The following is a 17,039-nucleotide window of genomic DNA, read 5'->3' as shown; positions in this document are numbered from 1 at the left end:
AATATTCCACTCCACACATTCAGCCAGTCAACATTCATTGCGGAACACGTGGTCCAGTCTCAAAACACCGTTGGAAATGGAGACATTCATCCGGCTTGTAAGTCAGCTGACATATCATCTCCCATTACCGACAACACATAAATTGGAGACGTCTTGACACAGATGTTGAACAACAGTCAACTCCAGCAGCAGTCGCTGGTAGAAACACTGCAGTTGCCAAAAACAGAACTCATGACATTCAATGGCGATGCTGTTGAATACTGTGTATTCATTCGTGCATTTGAGAATGCCGTCGACAAGGACTCAGTCAGTGATGCGGCCAAGCTAGCTCGCCTGCAGCAGTACTGCACTGGATCAGCCAACAAAACTCATTCAGTGTTGTGCGGTAAAGCCACCGGGTGAGGGCTATGCGCTGGCTAGGAAACTACTCAAGAACAGTTTCGGGAATGAGTACGACATCTCAGAAGCGTGGGTGAATAAAATAATCTCTCGTCCTGACATCCATGACATCAAGGCGCTGCTCGACTTTTCCGACGAGAAGAAGCTTGGCTCAGATTGTTGGGAAACTGCCGTGGGACCTCCAGAGACCTGGCTCAAAAGGGTTCACCACATCAAGACTGTCGAGAGCAGACTCCCTACCATCGACGACATCATGAAGTTTGTGTCAACTTCAGCCGAACAAGCCAATGATCCCGTGTTTGGTAGCTCGTGACCAAGGATCATGCCGGCAAGTTCCGCAAGGATGTCAGGCCAAATCCCACGCCATTCGAGACAGCGATCCAACTTCGCTGCTCAAGTACAGCCGACACCCTCCTACAAGCCAACGAGTGTGACACCCCAAAGCTCAGTCGTGCCAGAAGCGACAAGATCAAGTTCCAGAACCAACAAACCACTGTGTCCATGTGCATATTGTGGACAGGGACACGGACTGTTCAACTGCGACACCTGGAAAGCACTGCGAGTCAAGGACAGGTTGAATTTCGTGCAGAGTAAGCGACTCTGCGTGAATTGCCTTCAGCCAGGACATCCTGCCAGAGACTGTAGCAGAAACACCGCGTGCACTGTTCCTTGATGCGGGCTGAAACACACCAAGTTTCTACATCTCATCCGCACTGGGAACACTCCGACATCCACTGGTGCCAACCCTGCCTACTAGACAAACCAGCCAGGGAGTGACACCAAACCCGTCATTGAAGTTCACCGTCCAACTGCAAGTGCTTCAACCAACGTGACCTGTAGCACCACTGGGGCTGGGGTAGGAAAGGTGGCATTACCCGTCGTACTTGTAAAAGTGAGAGGTCATCGAAGCTCTGCCGATTTCATCACCACTTACGCCTTGCTTGACAGTGGCTCCACTCAGACTTTTTGTTCTGAGAAGTTGCTCCAAGGGCTAGGAGTCTTTGGAAAGCCTGACATCATGAGACTTAATACTCTCGACAACCATGACACCATCGCTGACACCCATATTGTAGAGCTTGAAGTCACAGATGTGAGTGATGAGAATCTCGTCGTCATGTCGCATGTCATGACAAGGCCAAGGCTCCACATCGACTTGAAGAACCTTGTCACCCAAGATGAACTGAACCAGTGGCCACACCTGTCTGGCATCACTTTGCCGGACATTGACATCGGGGAGGTCAACCTTCTCATAGGCCAAGACAACCCTAGTGCTCTCATTCCTAAGGAAGTTCGTGAGGGCGGTGAAGGAGCACCCTACGCTACCAGGACCATTCTGGGCTGGACTCTAAATGGACCATTTGCATCAGGGCCCTTAAGCTGCTGAACGTCTCTCTTCATCTACGCCGATGACACACTGCAACGACAAGTGGAAAAGTTTTGGAAATTAGATGACACAGGCAGTGGGACGAGTTTGTCCATTAGCGACAAGAAGGTAGTCACTACCTGGGAGGAGTCACTATCCCGAGATGGAGGGCACTACAGTATGGACATTCCCTTTAAACAAAGACCGCCATACCTACCTTACAACAAGGCCATTGCAGAACACCGGCTGCGTCTGCTCGGTAGACGACTCGTGCGTGACGATGACGTGAAGGAGAAGTACTCTGCAGGTGTTGCTGATTTGCTTGCCAAGGGATATGCAGAGGAAGTGCCTCAGGAACAACTAGGCCGAGCAGATGGATCCGTGTGGTACCTACCTCATCATCCAGTGGTTCATCCCCGGAAGCCAGGAAAGATCCGCATCGTCTTTGACTGTGCTGCCAAATACCGTGGTGTGTCACTCAACGACAAAGGGCACCAGGGACCTGACTTGACAAACAAGCTCGTTGGGGTTCTGCTTCGATTCCGAGAGGAGAGGGTTGCACCAAGTCCATGTCAACCAGCCCGATCGGGACGTTCTTCGTTTCCTGTGGTGGAAAGATGACAACATTGCCGAATGCACAAAGACGTACCCGATGACATCCCACCTGTTTGGCGGATTATGGTCCCCCAGTTGTGCCAACTTCGCTTTGAAGCGCACGACACAAGATAACATAAACAACTTCGCTTGGAGCTCTCGGCCGCAGTTGTCTCAGTCAAGCTGGACGAGATGATGCATCAGCATCTGACACTTCCTCTTCAGGACACGGTATACTGGAGTGACAGTATGATTGTTCTTCAGTATCTGAGGAATGAGGACAAGAGGTACCAAACCTTTGTTGCCAATCGCGTCACAAGAATTCTGGAGCATTCAACCCCACAACAGTAGCGACACGTTGACAGTAGCTCCAATCCAGGAGATGATGTTTCACGTTGCCTAACTGCACGTGAGCTGGTTGTAAGTGACCGTTGGCTGTCTGGACCACATTTTCTATGCCACCAGGAAGACTCTTGGTCCCCTCAGCCTGACTTTGACAAGATGACACCATCCAAGGACTTGGAGCTCAAGGCGGTTGTCTAGGTATACAAGGCTGAAACTACCAAAGAAACACCTGATGTTTTGGACACCCTACTGGGAGGAGTCTCTTCTTGGTACCGCTTGAAGAGAGCAGTGGCCTGGATCCTGCCGGTGAAGTCTGTCCTTCTCGCCAAGGTTAGGAAGACCGATGTCGAGTTTAAGCCATCCCAGCCACTGACGGTCGATGAAATCAAAGCGTCAGAGAAGGAAATCATGAAGCATGTCCAGGATACCAACTTTGATGACACACTACTGAAGTCTGGTGGTTACTGCAAGCTGTCGCCGACCAAGTCCAGTGATGCGCTCATTCAGGTTGGTGGACGTCTTACCAATGCCACTCTAGCAGACAATGCGAAGCACCCTTGGATACTACCAACGAGACATCCCGTGACGACACTGATAATCAGACACTACCATGCCACAACGGGTCATTCCGGAAGTGAACGCACTCTCGCTGAGATTCGCCAGAAATGTTGGATTATCAGAGGGCGTGCTTCCGTCAAGAGCATCATTCACACATGCATCCCATGTCGTAAAAGGAAGGCACCTACCATGACACAGCGAATGGCAGACCTGCCGAAGGACCGCGTAACTCCAGGACTTGCACCCTTCAGCATGAATGGCGTCGATTTCTTCGGTTCATTTATGATCAAGCGAACCAGGAGTGAATTGAAGAGGTATGGATGTATCTTTACTTGCCTTGCTACAAGGGCAGTTCATCTGGAGGTTTGCCACAATTTAGAGACTAGCTCATTCATCAACGCCCTGCAGCGTTTCATCAGACGCCGGGAGATCCGCTCAGACAATGGCACCAACCTGGTCGGAGGGATGCCAGAACTAGGTCAAGCCATCCAAGATTGGAACCATGACAAGATTGACAACATCTGTGCCAGAAGGAGATTCAATGGGTCTTCAACCCCCCTGCAGCTAGCCACTTCGGCGGTGTGTGGGAGAGGCAAATTAGGACTGTACGTGCAGTTCTCAACAGCTTGCTCAATCAGCAAACACTCGATGATGAAGGGCTCCTGACGCTCATGTACATCGTTGAAGGTATTGTCAACAGCCGACCTATTTCTAAGCTCTCAGAAGATCCACGAGATCCGATGCCACTCACGCCAAATCACCTCTTGCTTCTTCGATCTGGCCCTGAACTTCCTCCAGGTAACTTTGTGAAACAAGACATCTACAAGCAGCGATGGCGCTAGGTCCAGTATATGGCAGACATATTCTGGCAGCGTTGGCTCAAGGAGTATCTGCCATCCCTGCAACACCGACAAAAGTGGCTCAATCCGCAACGCAATGTTCGCGTCGGAGACCTCGTGCTTGTGAAGTATGAGAATGCACCACGATGCCAGTGGCCTCTAGGACTGGTGACGGACACCTACCCAGGCAAGGACAAGCAATTCAGATCTGTTCAGGTGAAAACACAGTCAGGAGTATACGACAGACCAGTGGACAAGTTGTGTCTCCTGGAAGGAGAGGAGATGGGACTCTAAAGACTGCATCAATGAGATAAAGTTCTGCAAAGGACACTATTGAACATTGCCAAATAGCAACTTTCATTTGGATATATTCGGATATTCTGTTGCTTTGTATATTTTGGTAATTCCCAGTTAGGTCATTAGGGGCCGGGATGTAGCGGCCAGAATATCCTTTCGCATTTGTTTGCTTTGCGCGAGTGCAGCGACTCGCTTGTTGTGCATTAATCTTTTCTAGTCTCCAGAGGGCGCTGTTTGGCGCGGATCACCTTTTTATCTCGCCTTATTTCGACAAGTTAACAATAGATATTCAGAGACAAATTGCCATTATTTTGCCATTAATTTTGTAAGACTTTGTCAGCTCAGCAAAGTGAGTATCTGTCTTTATTTGAAGATAAGATATAGCCATTTATTGATTAAGTTTATTTCGATAGAGGTCATATAATTAGGAGTTTTTTGGTTACAAATACTTCCATGTGGGTAGGACGCTTCGACCCTTTGAGTGGATGAGGGCGCTGTTCATGTAGTTCCTGTCGCTTGTTTATGGCATTGTTTGGACTGGTTTTTTGGAGTTAAAGTTATATAAGTGTCCATAACAAAAGATATATGGATAGATGTGTACATGTACATGTAATAGTAGGACAGGGTTGACACAGACATAGGATTTGGATACATTATTTGTTATTTTATTTCTCTTTGTATTTATTTAGTCGAACCACCAACCACCACTATCAGTATCACCAACCACCACTATCACTAAACGCCACTGTCAACGTAGAATCACCACCGTTACACCAGATTACACCAAGTTATTTACGGCAATTTATTTCAAGTCACCGAACATTGTCATCTATTTTGTCACTCGCCACCAAGTCACAGTATTATTGATTTAGCCACCAAACTGCCATCTTAACTGTCAGTGTCACCCCAATTATTGAAGTTTGCCACTCCTGACATTAAAGTCCTCGTTCCTGTTGAATTTACATCTTGTCATCGGTGCGTCTCATTGCTGAGAAACATTTTTTTTATTTTGACGATCTGTAGCGCGGAGGCTACAACACCCATGTATTGGTTTTCCCCTAAAGCAAACGGAGAAGATGAAGACAGCGGCAGCACATATCAACAAGATGGAGATAGCGACAGCACAGATGAACTGCCTCTTAGTAGATTGGTCACAGTAACAAAATGTAAGTTTCCTCAGTCATAAACGTAGATGCTTTAATCCTCATAATTATCCTCAGGATTTTTTTAAAACTATAACTCTCAGATCGGTGGCGGCTCTACGGGGGGAGGGGGGAATTTCATAAAAAAAATGTAAGACTTTCCAAAATGTAAGAATTTGACCTAGGCCTACATGGGAACGGTCTCCCCCTAAATGAGAAGGGTGCATTTGTACACTTTTAATTAATTTAGTGTGCCTGATTGTAGGATTTTATCAGCGCTCCCCATTGAAAATATGACACGAGCCTCTCCCCCCCCCTCCCCCCCCCCCCCCCCCCCCCGTTGATATTCAGAGGCCTAAGTGCCTGGAGAAAATAACCGGTCTACATTTCAGCGTGCCTCCCTGAAAAAAAATTGTGGATCAACCTTGCTAGCCCCCGAAAAGCTCTAGAACCGCGCCTCTCTCATATAAAAGTGTATCAATCCAATTTTGTTACCTTCAACCAAAGCCTTGTTTAACTTAAATATTTTTTTCTTTTCTCGTACATGACTTCAGGCAAGCCCCATGTTCATAGGAAAAAAAATAAAATAGAAAACCTTACTCACTGTATGACAGAAAAGGGGGTCTACCTGATGTTTCCCAATACCTATCTATGTTCAGGCTTAGGGTGTATATGCACCCACAGAGAAATGTATGCAAGAATATTTATATGGAAACTATAACAAATAAATCTGTATATATTAATTTGCTAATATTTTATACACCTTAATTAGTCAGGCCTACCATTTTATGATATTCTTGACTTATTTTGCCTTCATTATTTACAGGTGCAAGTACTGGTGTGGTTACCCCATTCACCAGTACCGGTATTCAAGAGTTAACTCCACTCACTGATGCTAATAGTCCAGCGGGTACCTCTTGCACCATCACCAGTAAACCAGTTGTTACCCCACGCCCCAGTGCCGGTACTCCAGTGGTTACCGAATTCAACGGTACTCCTGTGGTTACCCCATTCACCAGTGTCAGTATTCCTGTGCTTACCCCATTCACCGGTGCCAGTTCTCCTGCGGTTACCCCATTCACCATTGCCAGTACTCCTGTGGTTACCCCATTCACCATTGCCAGTACTCCTGTGGTTACCCCATTCACCGGTGCCAGTACTCCTGTGGTTACCCCATTCACCATTGCCAGTACTCCTGTGGTTACCCCATTCACCGGTGCCAGTACTCCTGCGGTTACCCCATTCACCATTGCCAGTACTCCTGTGGTTACCCCATTCACCGGTGCCAGTATTCCTGTGCTTACCCCATTCACCATTGCCAGTACTCCTGTGGTAAACCCATTCACCGGTGCCAGTACTCCTGTGGTTACCCCATTGACCATTGCCAATACTCCTGTGGTTACCCCATTCAACGGTGCCAGTACTCCTGTGCTTACCCCATTCACCATTGCCAGTACTCCTGTGGTTACCCCATTCACCAATGCCAGTACTCCTGTGGTTACTCCATTCACCGGTGCCAGTACTCCTGTGGTTACCCCATTGACCGGTGCCAGTACTCCTGTGCTTACCCCATTCACCATTGCCAGTACTCCTGTGGTAACCCCATTCACCGGTGCCAGTACTCCTGTGGTTACCCCATTCACCATTGCCAGTACTCCTGTGGTTACCCCATTCACCGGTGCCAGTACTCCAGTGGTCAACCAGTTTCCTGGTTTTTCACAATCAACTTATAGTCCCCTTCCAGGTGAGGTAAAAGTCTGTCATTTTCAGAATTCCCATTTGAGATTCAAATATTATGCCTTGTTGCCACTGCTGATTTTTTTTTAAAGCAATGTGATTTTATTAGTTATATTTGTATTCCTGCAGCCTCAAGATCAGACATTGTAAGATCAAAACCTGCAGATGTGCATGGGACAGCTCAGCAACAGGAGAGCTCAAATTTCAGCTGCCATGATGAGATATTTGCTGCATGTAGTACCTGTTCATGTCTCTTTATTTTTTAACACTTTGTAAGCTCAACCTGCTGTGAAACACACAATGCATATTGAGCCAATTTGTCTAATGCTAGTAAGGGGACAAACATATATCGCACTAAAGAACAAGCATTGCATGAAACAAATGTGTTTTCTGATGATATGCATGATGATTTGTTGAACACACCTGTAGGTCGTTCTAATGTTGAAACAAATCATCCACATTGAATATCAGGATTTGTATTTCAAGACCCTGAAAGTTTTGAGGTCGAAAGGGGACCTCAATGGAAATCAGTGAGGCAACAGAAATGACAAGAAAGCCATCTTGTCAAGCCAAAAATAAAACAGTGAAGCAACAGAGAAACAAAGGAGAAGGCTACTTTACAGAGAAGACACATAGATTCAAGGAAGCGTGAAAAACAAAACATGGGTCGAGGTGTAATTCATTGTTTTGCAGTGTAAAAAAACTTTGGGTGTGATCAATTTTCGGAAGAAGACCAACTCGTCATCAGAAGTGCATATTATTCTATCAGTAGATTACAGGCGCAAAGAGAATGGATTGCGCGACACATTGAAATAACACCCTCAACGAGCAGTACTCCGAAGAAGAGGGTCACACGTTTTTACCTTCCTGTGCAGACAACTGATATGGAAATATCAGACCGCCAGGTTAGAACAGTTGTAAATAAACTTGGACCGTGTAACATTCTTAAAGCAGATAAAAGAGGACGGAGGCAATCCCCTAAGGCCAAAGATCAATTTCTTAAAAACGAAGTTGAATCTCATATCAAGAGATTTTTAAACACAGAGTCTCATTATTGTCGTCAACCCACAACATTTCAGTATCTGTCAAGTGATCTGAACATACACAAAATGTATGAGTTGTACCTGGCAGAAAAGCCAAAGGGAAGAGCTTAAGTTGCTATGCCAACACGCTGCATAACATGAAACTCAAGTTTCACAAGCCCAAAAAAGATCTATGCGGGATATTTGAAATTTATCACAAGGGCAATGAGGATGAAAAAAAAAAAACAAGCTCAATGAGGAATATACAGGGCACAGGCAAGAAAAATGTGCTGTGAGAGAAATCCAAAACCCCCCAAAAATACAGGCTGTCTCAAATCAAAAAAAAAAAAATACAAGCATCGGTATACGACCTCCTGTTAACAGGTAATTTACCTTCCTAAATCTGGCGGATGATCACTATTCTATAAACGAAGACTTTCCTGCTATGATTTTACAGTGTACGAACTTGGCACTTGATCTGGATATTGCTTCCTTCATCATGAAGGACTCGCCAGACGCGGTGCCAACGAAATTGCATCAAATTTGTACACATATCTATCAATACTAGACAAACAAGGAGAAGAAAAAGTTACACTTTTCAGTGATGGGTGCATAGGACAAAATAAGAACTCTATCTTACCAGCCATGCTAATGTACTTTGTTCAGGAGTCTTTCTCGGTAGCCCAAGTTACACTGTATTACTTTGAGACCAATCATGGTCAAAGCGAGGGGAAATCGATTCATAGCACAATTGAGCAGGCCCTAAAGGGTGGATCTGTTCCTTCCCTGTCAACTAGCAACATTGATTCACGGTGCGAGAAAGGATCCTGAAAAGTACAAACACATGACATTCGTGATTGGAAGGCACTAAGTCAAACGATGCATATTTTGAGAGTGCGTACTACTGTAGAGGGGAAGAGGGTCGATTGGAAAAGGGTAATGCAAATTGAAGTTAGGAAAGATAGACCCAAAACGATCATGGTGAAATGTTCACACTTGGAGGACATCTTTGACACAATTAATTTGGAAGAGAGAAACTCAAGGCATGTCTTTCATAGTCTCGTGGAATATCCCACCTCGGCCTATGTTAAAGGACCGCCAAAACTTGCTGAGGGTAAATACAATGACCTGATGAGTCTGTTTGAGGGCCGAACTCCGGTGATATACCACCTAGATCACATTCCTTTCTACCGAAATCTACCTCATTGAAACTTTGTGAATTTGTAGCGCATGCAGTTAAAGGGAATGTACAACATTTGATTGTGCTGCAATTTTCAGAAATAAATGGATTTGGAGGATTAATATGTTATGGCAAATATTGTTGAACTGACTTGTTTCACGTTTTGGGCTTGAAGATGCTGGAAAAACCCAGAAACCCAATCATGTTCTTGTAGTCTGGTTCCCTGACCCACTTAAAATGAAACAGAGCAATTTATAGACTTTGGGAATTGTAAGGTTTTCTCTAGCAGGCTTGTACCCCTTCACATGTGTAATCAATTGCAAAACAAATGCGAAACACCTTAATATGAGAAATTCGGAGCACTTTACAAAAAAAGCAAGTTTTCTCCAACGCTGGTCAGCCGACCAGCGTTGGAAAAATGCCAATTTTGTTTAAAATGTCAGCACACCAGGAGCCACGATTTTACAAGATGCTTTGGACTGTCATCATTCCCTAACAATCCAGTACAATGGTCTTTCGTGATAATTCGATCATTTAGTTTTTTGATGTTTGCAAATGCTGTATATCTTCCCTTAAAATTAAAAACTGTCAACAGATATTCCTCCAAGTGTAAAAATTTATGATATTGTAAATCAGCAAGTTTGTTTGTATTCATGTAGTGAGTTACACTACAAAAACAATTCATCATTCTTTATGTATTGTGTACTAATCAAATTTCAATCAATATTACATGTGACATTTCACTTCTAAATATTAAAATAATTTGTCCATTAATATTATGTAAAATGTTGAACAAATCCCATAACTGACAAAAATCATTGACTTAAAAAAAAAAACTCAAAAGGCAGTGTTGTCGAGTTCATGATAAATCTATCCAAAGTCCTTCAAAAGTCGTATAATCAAGTCACAAACTAGAAATTAATGTGGCCTGACTTTGCGAACTTAGCAAGTTCTTCTTCAGAGGCTTAAACAAAAATGACAGAGGTACATACATTAACATGGGGGTGCACACAAACATGCAGGGCTGCACAAAAGGAGGATTAGGTGGGAAAGGTGTGGAAAGATGCAGGGGAGGGTGGATGAGAGAACAAAGAAACAAAGGGAGATGGCAAACCACAAGGGGTCTGGTATAAACAGGAGAGGGACCAGAAAGGGGAAGGCTCAAATGTCACAGGGAGTGGGAACGGACAAAAGAGTGTGAGAGTGAAGGGGGGTGATGCGGGGGGGGGGGCAGTATAGAGGTGGAAAGGGATGAAAGATGGGGGAAGACGGGTAAACACAAACAGGAAGACCAGGTGGATTTTCTGTAACAGAAGACAATGGAGGAAGAAACGGATTAATCATTTGCAAGTTGGATGTTGAAACCATGTGGTTAAATAGTTCGAAGACGATTCATCCACACTTGCTCTCTGCTGAGACAAACTGAGTCCTTGCGATGGCCAAGAGATTCAAGAGTCACAAACTATCCAAAATGAACTGTTGCAGAGGGGTACCGGTATATGAATCCCGTTGCTTGTGACAGCTTATGAACTCAACTACAGAACTGAGTACAGATCTTTAAAAAAAAAATCATTCGAGCAACGGCTCATTATAAAATGGTACAGTATATGTTTAGCCAAAATTTACATTATGATGAAACACTTTCGATAGTATCCAGATTTCTATAATGGTGGATGAATTGCGATTGATGCTGGTATGCTGAATGTATCACTATAAAGTTAAATTGATGCATAATTATTATACAAATTCCCCGCATACTATGGCCTTCTTTCTCTGAATTTAATTCCCATCAACTTTAGCATATCTAAAGTTAGTTGTACATGTATAAAAGATCGTGAATTTTTATTTGCGAATATTTCACAGTTCAGAGCTTCATATAGATGTCGCGAAATAATTAATTGAATTTTAAAACTTCTTAAAGTGGACCAATGAAAAAAAAAAAAAATTGCAAGAAATCCATTATTTGTTGCATAAAATATTCTCCGCATAATATGGCCTACTTTTTCGTAAATAAATATTAATTCTCATCAACTTCATCAAAGCATATCTAATTTCAGTGGTATAAAAGATCGTGAATATTTATTAACGAATTTTTAGTTCAGAGTTTCATCTTTAGATTGCAAAAAAAATATTTGAATATTTAAACTACCTTCAATGGTACAAATTAAAAAAAAATGAATTGCAAGAAATTCATTATTTGGAGAAACGAAATCAAGGTGCACGTGATACATAAGTTATCTTCCCTGTTTAGTAAAGAGAGCTAGGGTGAAGGTACGTTGGATAATAAAATCACAGTCCACAGAGGTATTAATAGTGTTAAGTGAAATTTTTAATTGTACATTGGCACCACTTGTATCTACATATTGTTGTAAAATTGATGTTTATGCATATTGCACTTTATTGAACATTTTATTAAGACGTTTACTTTGATGTTGCAAACTAATGAATTGGATTTTCATGTTCATGATAATAAATTACAATTTTGATGGAATGGAAATGAATTTTTTAAACGGTATAATTTTTCCCCTGTTTGTTACATCATGTTTGTAGACGAGTTGACTTGCTTGTTCATATTGTTGTTCAAACTGTATCAAATTATAATTGAACTGTTTATTTTGCCATATTTATTGAGTATGACAAAGAAATATAGTACCGAAGAAACAAATACGCAAAAAAGTAATTTTGGAGCCTATCATTGGGGTTTACATAAAAAAAAAAAAAATTTAACTAAACTTTAATTGGTTGCAATTGTCCTTCGGTATATCGATGCTCAACACCACTGTCTTACCATATATACTTTGACAAAAGCCCTTCTTTACATCAGGCTGATCAATTCTGAGCAAAAATTCCAATGAAATAATGAACTATATTTCGATAGCGGAAACTAGCACCGCGCATGCGCACAAGAGATAAGTCACAATCGGTCCCGTAATAAATGAACATTTCCGTTTCACGAAGTGACCTATCTAGATAGGTCGCCGTTCGCGCGCATAAAACATGAAAATTTAAATATCACGAAGTGACCTATCTAGATAGGTCACTGTTCGCGCGTATGAAGTATGAAAATAAAAATTTCACGAAGTGACCTATCTAGATGGGTCGCTGTTCGCGTGCATGAAATATGAACATTGAAATTTCACGAAGTGACTCATAATTTTGGCGTTTATTTTCAAACCATTAGTGAGAAGTGGTTGCTTTGAGAACAATTTAATGTAATAATTTAACTATCCAACTTTAATATGTAAAAAACCTAATGAATTAAGATAACTGTTATGGGAGAAAAGACGGATGCAAAATAGGCCCAACTTCAAACTTGTTTTTCTCGAAATGACAAAAACTGAGATAGGTCAGATCGTGGTACGATCGACGAATCCTAAGCAGTTTCTCACTATGCTTCAACTTATTCAAAATCAATATTTTCCCTGCCAAACTTAACTTTTTAGGACATGTGACCGCTTTCTGGTGGCTTATGATTGCAGGGACCCCCCCCCCCCCCAGGATATTCCTACATGTATAGTACTAGCATTACTAGTAGTAGGCCAAGTTGTTTACATTTCTAGTCAAGGGTGTAACTTGAAATAAGAACACATCGTACAAAAAATCAACATATGAACACAGTATCAGTGAACGTAATTGCCGTTTCTTTTAATACTGTTTGTTTTATTCCTTTAGGAGAGCTCATCACTTGGAGCACACTGCATATGCTCCGGTGAAAGTCGGACTTTCTGAACAGGCCTCAGACAGTGATTCAGCCTTTTTCAGGTAAAAACAATTACATGTTCAAGTTTAATTTACAACCAAAACTTCAGGAAACAAGTATTTACATGTTTTTACAGATGTGAGTTCCCCACATGGACTTTCTCTATACATGTGCATTTAAATATAGCACTTGTAGTGTCTGCCCTGAAATTAATCATTAAGAAAATTTTTGAAAAGTTGTGCATCATTTCGTACTTGCCTGAAGCTACTGCCTATGTTTGCCTTGTACTAAATTATGTTTACAGTGTTATAGTTTCGTGCGCAATTTTAAGTTTTGTTACAAAGGGAAGTGCCTAAAAGGTTAATCTTACTTACTGCTGCACTGAATATAAATTTCAAGAGGACTGAGGAACTGCAATTGATACTTGATATTCCCTACATTTTGCTTGTCGAGAAAACCACAAGCAAATTCAATTAGGGCAAGCAGGAATTTATATTAAAGGCATTTTCAACTGTGCTTCTTGGATAAGTAATGCATAAAGTGGACAACAATCTGATAATGCCAATCAGTTTTCTATTTTACTCATAATATATACAGAACTCAATCTTCCATCTGTTCTCTGACTTCTGGAAAAGTGGTAGTGAGATGGCGGCGCATGATACTCTTGACTTTGGAGAGTTCGTCTTGAAGCCTTGAACAGACCTCCCGGCTCTATTTAACTCTGTGTGGAGTAACTCCCCGCCCTGCTCATTCAGCAGACCCAGCCCGATTCGGAAAGCTTTCAGCTGTCCTACAGTATGATCTTCCAACAGGTGAAGCTTAGGTGTGATAGTGGCTTCAGGAAATGTGTCCCGGTGTCACAGCTGATTCTGATTAAACATAACTTTTCTAACTATTTTAAGTTTCTTCAGCAGGACCATGATTGTCGTTGCACATTGTACAGTTAATCTGTTGTAATCTTAACTTAATCCTTTACACTGGCCAGTAGACTTTTGTTGTTCAGCCTGGGCTTGGTGCTGGAATTTAGTTGGCGTGCTTGAGTGCTTTCCAGTATGCGGTACATGTGGGTGTTGGCTGATATAAGATGGAGCAAAGTGGGTGTCTGTGAGTATTGCTATACATGCTGTTGTTGGGTTAGCACATGCTGACGTAGCCATTTTTGGCAGCTTGTGCCGTCCCTCGGCCATCAGCATAGAAGTTGCAGTTCTGTAAAGTTCAAATCGTAAGTTACATTTCCTTTTGTTTTTTCTCCATTATTGCTTGAATTATTGGTTATTGAGTATTGGTTGTTATTGCTTGAACAAGCCTTGAAATATGTGAATATGTTTTCTTTGGAGAAAATACTGGCATCGAGTTGGTTAAATATTTTAATTATAGACGGTCCTTATATGGATGTACCTGAAGTTGATGCACTTGTGATGTACTACCTGGCCCTACTGAAGTTGATGTACTTGTGATGTACTACCTTGCCCTATTAAATGGTGAATTCTGAGGGTTGGTTCCATGACCGCCGACTTACAACGCCATGTCCCTCTGACTGGATTGGTCCATCTCTGACCTAGACGATGAGAGCGGGATACCTACCGCAGATGTGACAAGCCCTATCAGCAAAACTTCAACTGCATATTGATTTAGAATTGTATAATTTCTTAATAATACTTTTTGCACTTTGATCTTCTGATATATTTACGCACATTTTGAGTGTACCATTTCACATATAAATTAATAATTTGATGCAACTATTTGCCTGGATATTAAGAGCATTATTTTTTGCATATACTCTTGTGTATTGCTGCACAGGTGCTGTTGTTTGGATGTACATGTATAATTTGTGAATATTGTGTATTGATGTATTGATGTAACCTGTGGTGTCCAGCTACATGTAGCAGCTAGTGTTCTTTGACTTAAAAGGAATGAAGATTTTTGAATTGGTTTAGTTTAATATTTGTGAGAAAACCCCGAGAATTGTCATTCTATGTGATTTTGATTGAATTGTTGAATTGGATATTGACTTGTAGGTTTTGAATAGAAAGTTTTAAGCAGCCAGTGATGTTTAGGTGAACATAGAACAAATTGTTAATAGTGTGGATTTATTATCCGGGTTGTTCATAGTGCAGATTTATTGATTGAATTGTTAATAGTGTGGATTTATTGCAAGGCACGTACATATATAGTAGATGCTGATACTGACCGTAGATATTTGATTGTAGATATTGAATTGGAAGTTTGAATCGGTCAGTTGTATTTGCTGTGAACAACGGAAAGTAGATTGCTAGATATTTTGAACAGTGTATTTTCTTACCTGCTATAATTCCATTGCATAAACTGAATTGATATTTTGAGATGGTTTTATATGTACCTATAAGCTGGCTATTAATACGAATTCATAACGAAGATTGCCCCTTGACATTTCTGAACGTACGATTTTGATGTTGTGTAAATTTGTCAAATAAATTTGTAAGAGTAATTTGTAAATATAAAGGATATAGTTCATTTCTCTTATTGTGAGAGTCCCGGCAAATGTGACACCCGGTATGTTCGGAGAAACTTCTTGATAAATATATTTGCAGGAACAAAATATTGTGGGTGAAATTTGAAAAGTGTGATCGGTCCGTATGATTCGCGGTCCGTCAAACTTGTCCAAGATGTTACCAGGTCGATAGCGCTGCCACCAGGCGGAACATTTATAGGCCCTCGACCCCCGGAGTTCCGCCTCAACGGTTTAGTATTTCTTAATCTGCGTCTAAAGTTCGTAGTCAAAATATAATTATGACCCAGTGAAAAAGTAATAAGTGAAGTAACAAACAGTCTTACTAGTTCCTAAGGACTGACTCAAGAAAGATACACCTCAGGCAAATCTTCAGCACAACTCGAAAACTAGCAATTTGATTCAAAACTGAACAACCGTCAAAAGAACAATGCCGAGGATGAGCTTAAACTTAAATTAATTCAAAGCTGAGAAAATACAGTAAATGGCAGTGCACATTGCACTGGTGAGGAACGAGTCTATGGGTCTAATCTCTTGAATTTATTTCCCAGAGGGGAGGGGGAGGATACCTTTAAAGGATAGTGCTCTCTGCACTGGGAGGCTAAACAATCAGTCTCCAAGTTATTCCCTAAACTTTACTATAAACGTAACAACGGGCAAATCCTATGCCCTTATAAAAATACACTATAAAAACTGTGTTTAGCAATTAAACACAATCAAACAATCTAAACATGTCCAATTCCTAAACACCATCAAATTCGTGTATAATTCCGAAACAGACAGTATTTATATCCTAAACATCAACACCCAAATTCACTTTCTAAACATTATTGCGCGATCCCGTTGTGCTGATTGGCTCCCGGTAGTCATGTGACATGTGCGGCGCAAAACGGCAAAAAGTGATGCTTCACCGACGCCATCTTGTTTGAGCGCAGCCAGCGAGGGTCATCGGTGCCTCCCCGATGTCGATCAACATGCATAACATGGAAAACATTCTGCAGGGGATTTTACCCCCTCAAATACTGCAAACCTTAGAGGGTAAGTTTTAAATCATTATGTGTGCACAACAGACGATATCGTTCCGTTTTGGGGCGTGGAAGAAAGTTTTATACCACTCACTGCCGGACGGTTGAACCGGCCTGCTGCATGCATTCATGCGGTACGGTAATGACGGTAGGCCTAGCGTATGCGGTATACACCGCGGACGCGTTTTGAGTAGGCCGGCTAAGGTTACAGGCATGCATACCGGTCGGAGTTTGTGTAGTTCAGGACACCACCGTTTTTTTTCGTGTGTTATTCTTCAGAAAGTTTTGTCTCTGCCCCAAAGCATGCAAAGTCTGCAACCTCACGAAACGTTCTTCTAGTTCTACTAGGC

The 17,039-nt window shown here is 42.1% G+C and overlaps 2 protein-coding genes and 1 pseudogene across 2 annotated transcripts; all 3 read left to right on the top strand.

Moving 5' to 3' along the window:
* The first annotated feature begins 3,109 nt into the window (after positions 1 to 3,109).
* Positions 3,110 to 3,925, top strand: LOC119733842. Its single transcript, XM_038207210.1, has one exon. The coding sequence runs from the start codon at positions 3,110 to 3,112 to the stop codon at positions 3,923 to 3,925; it is 816 nt and encodes a 271-aa protein (XP_038063138.1).
* A 1,512-nt stretch (positions 3,926 to 5,437) lies between these two features.
* LOC119733841 (endochitinase A1-like) lies at positions 5,438 to 7,424 on the top strand. Its single transcript, XM_038207209.1, has 3 exons — positions 5,438 to 5,561; positions 6,364 to 7,286; positions 7,404 to 7,424. Exons 1-3 carry the CDS (start codon positions 5,438 to 5,440, stop codon positions 7,422 to 7,424), a joined length of 1,068 nt encoding a protein of 355 aa, XP_038063137.1.
* Positions 7,425 to 7,794: 370 nt separating this feature from the next.
* Positions 7,795 to 8,592, top strand: LOC119733840 (annotated as a pseudogene).
* The last annotated feature ends 8,447 nt before the right edge of the window (positions 8,593 to 17,039 follow it).

This window comes from Patiria miniata, unplaced genomic scaffold, assembly GCF_015706575.1.
Source record: "Patiria miniata isolate m_02_andy unplaced genomic scaffold, ASM1570657v1 HiC_scaffold_26, whole genome shotgun sequence".
In the NCBI taxonomy this organism is placed as follows: Eukaryota; Metazoa; Echinodermata; class Asteroidea; order Valvatida; family Asterinidae; genus Patiria; species Patiria miniata.
The sequence above is the reverse complement of the archived record's forward strand: the minus strand, read 5'-3'. Positions and strand labels throughout refer to the sequence as shown.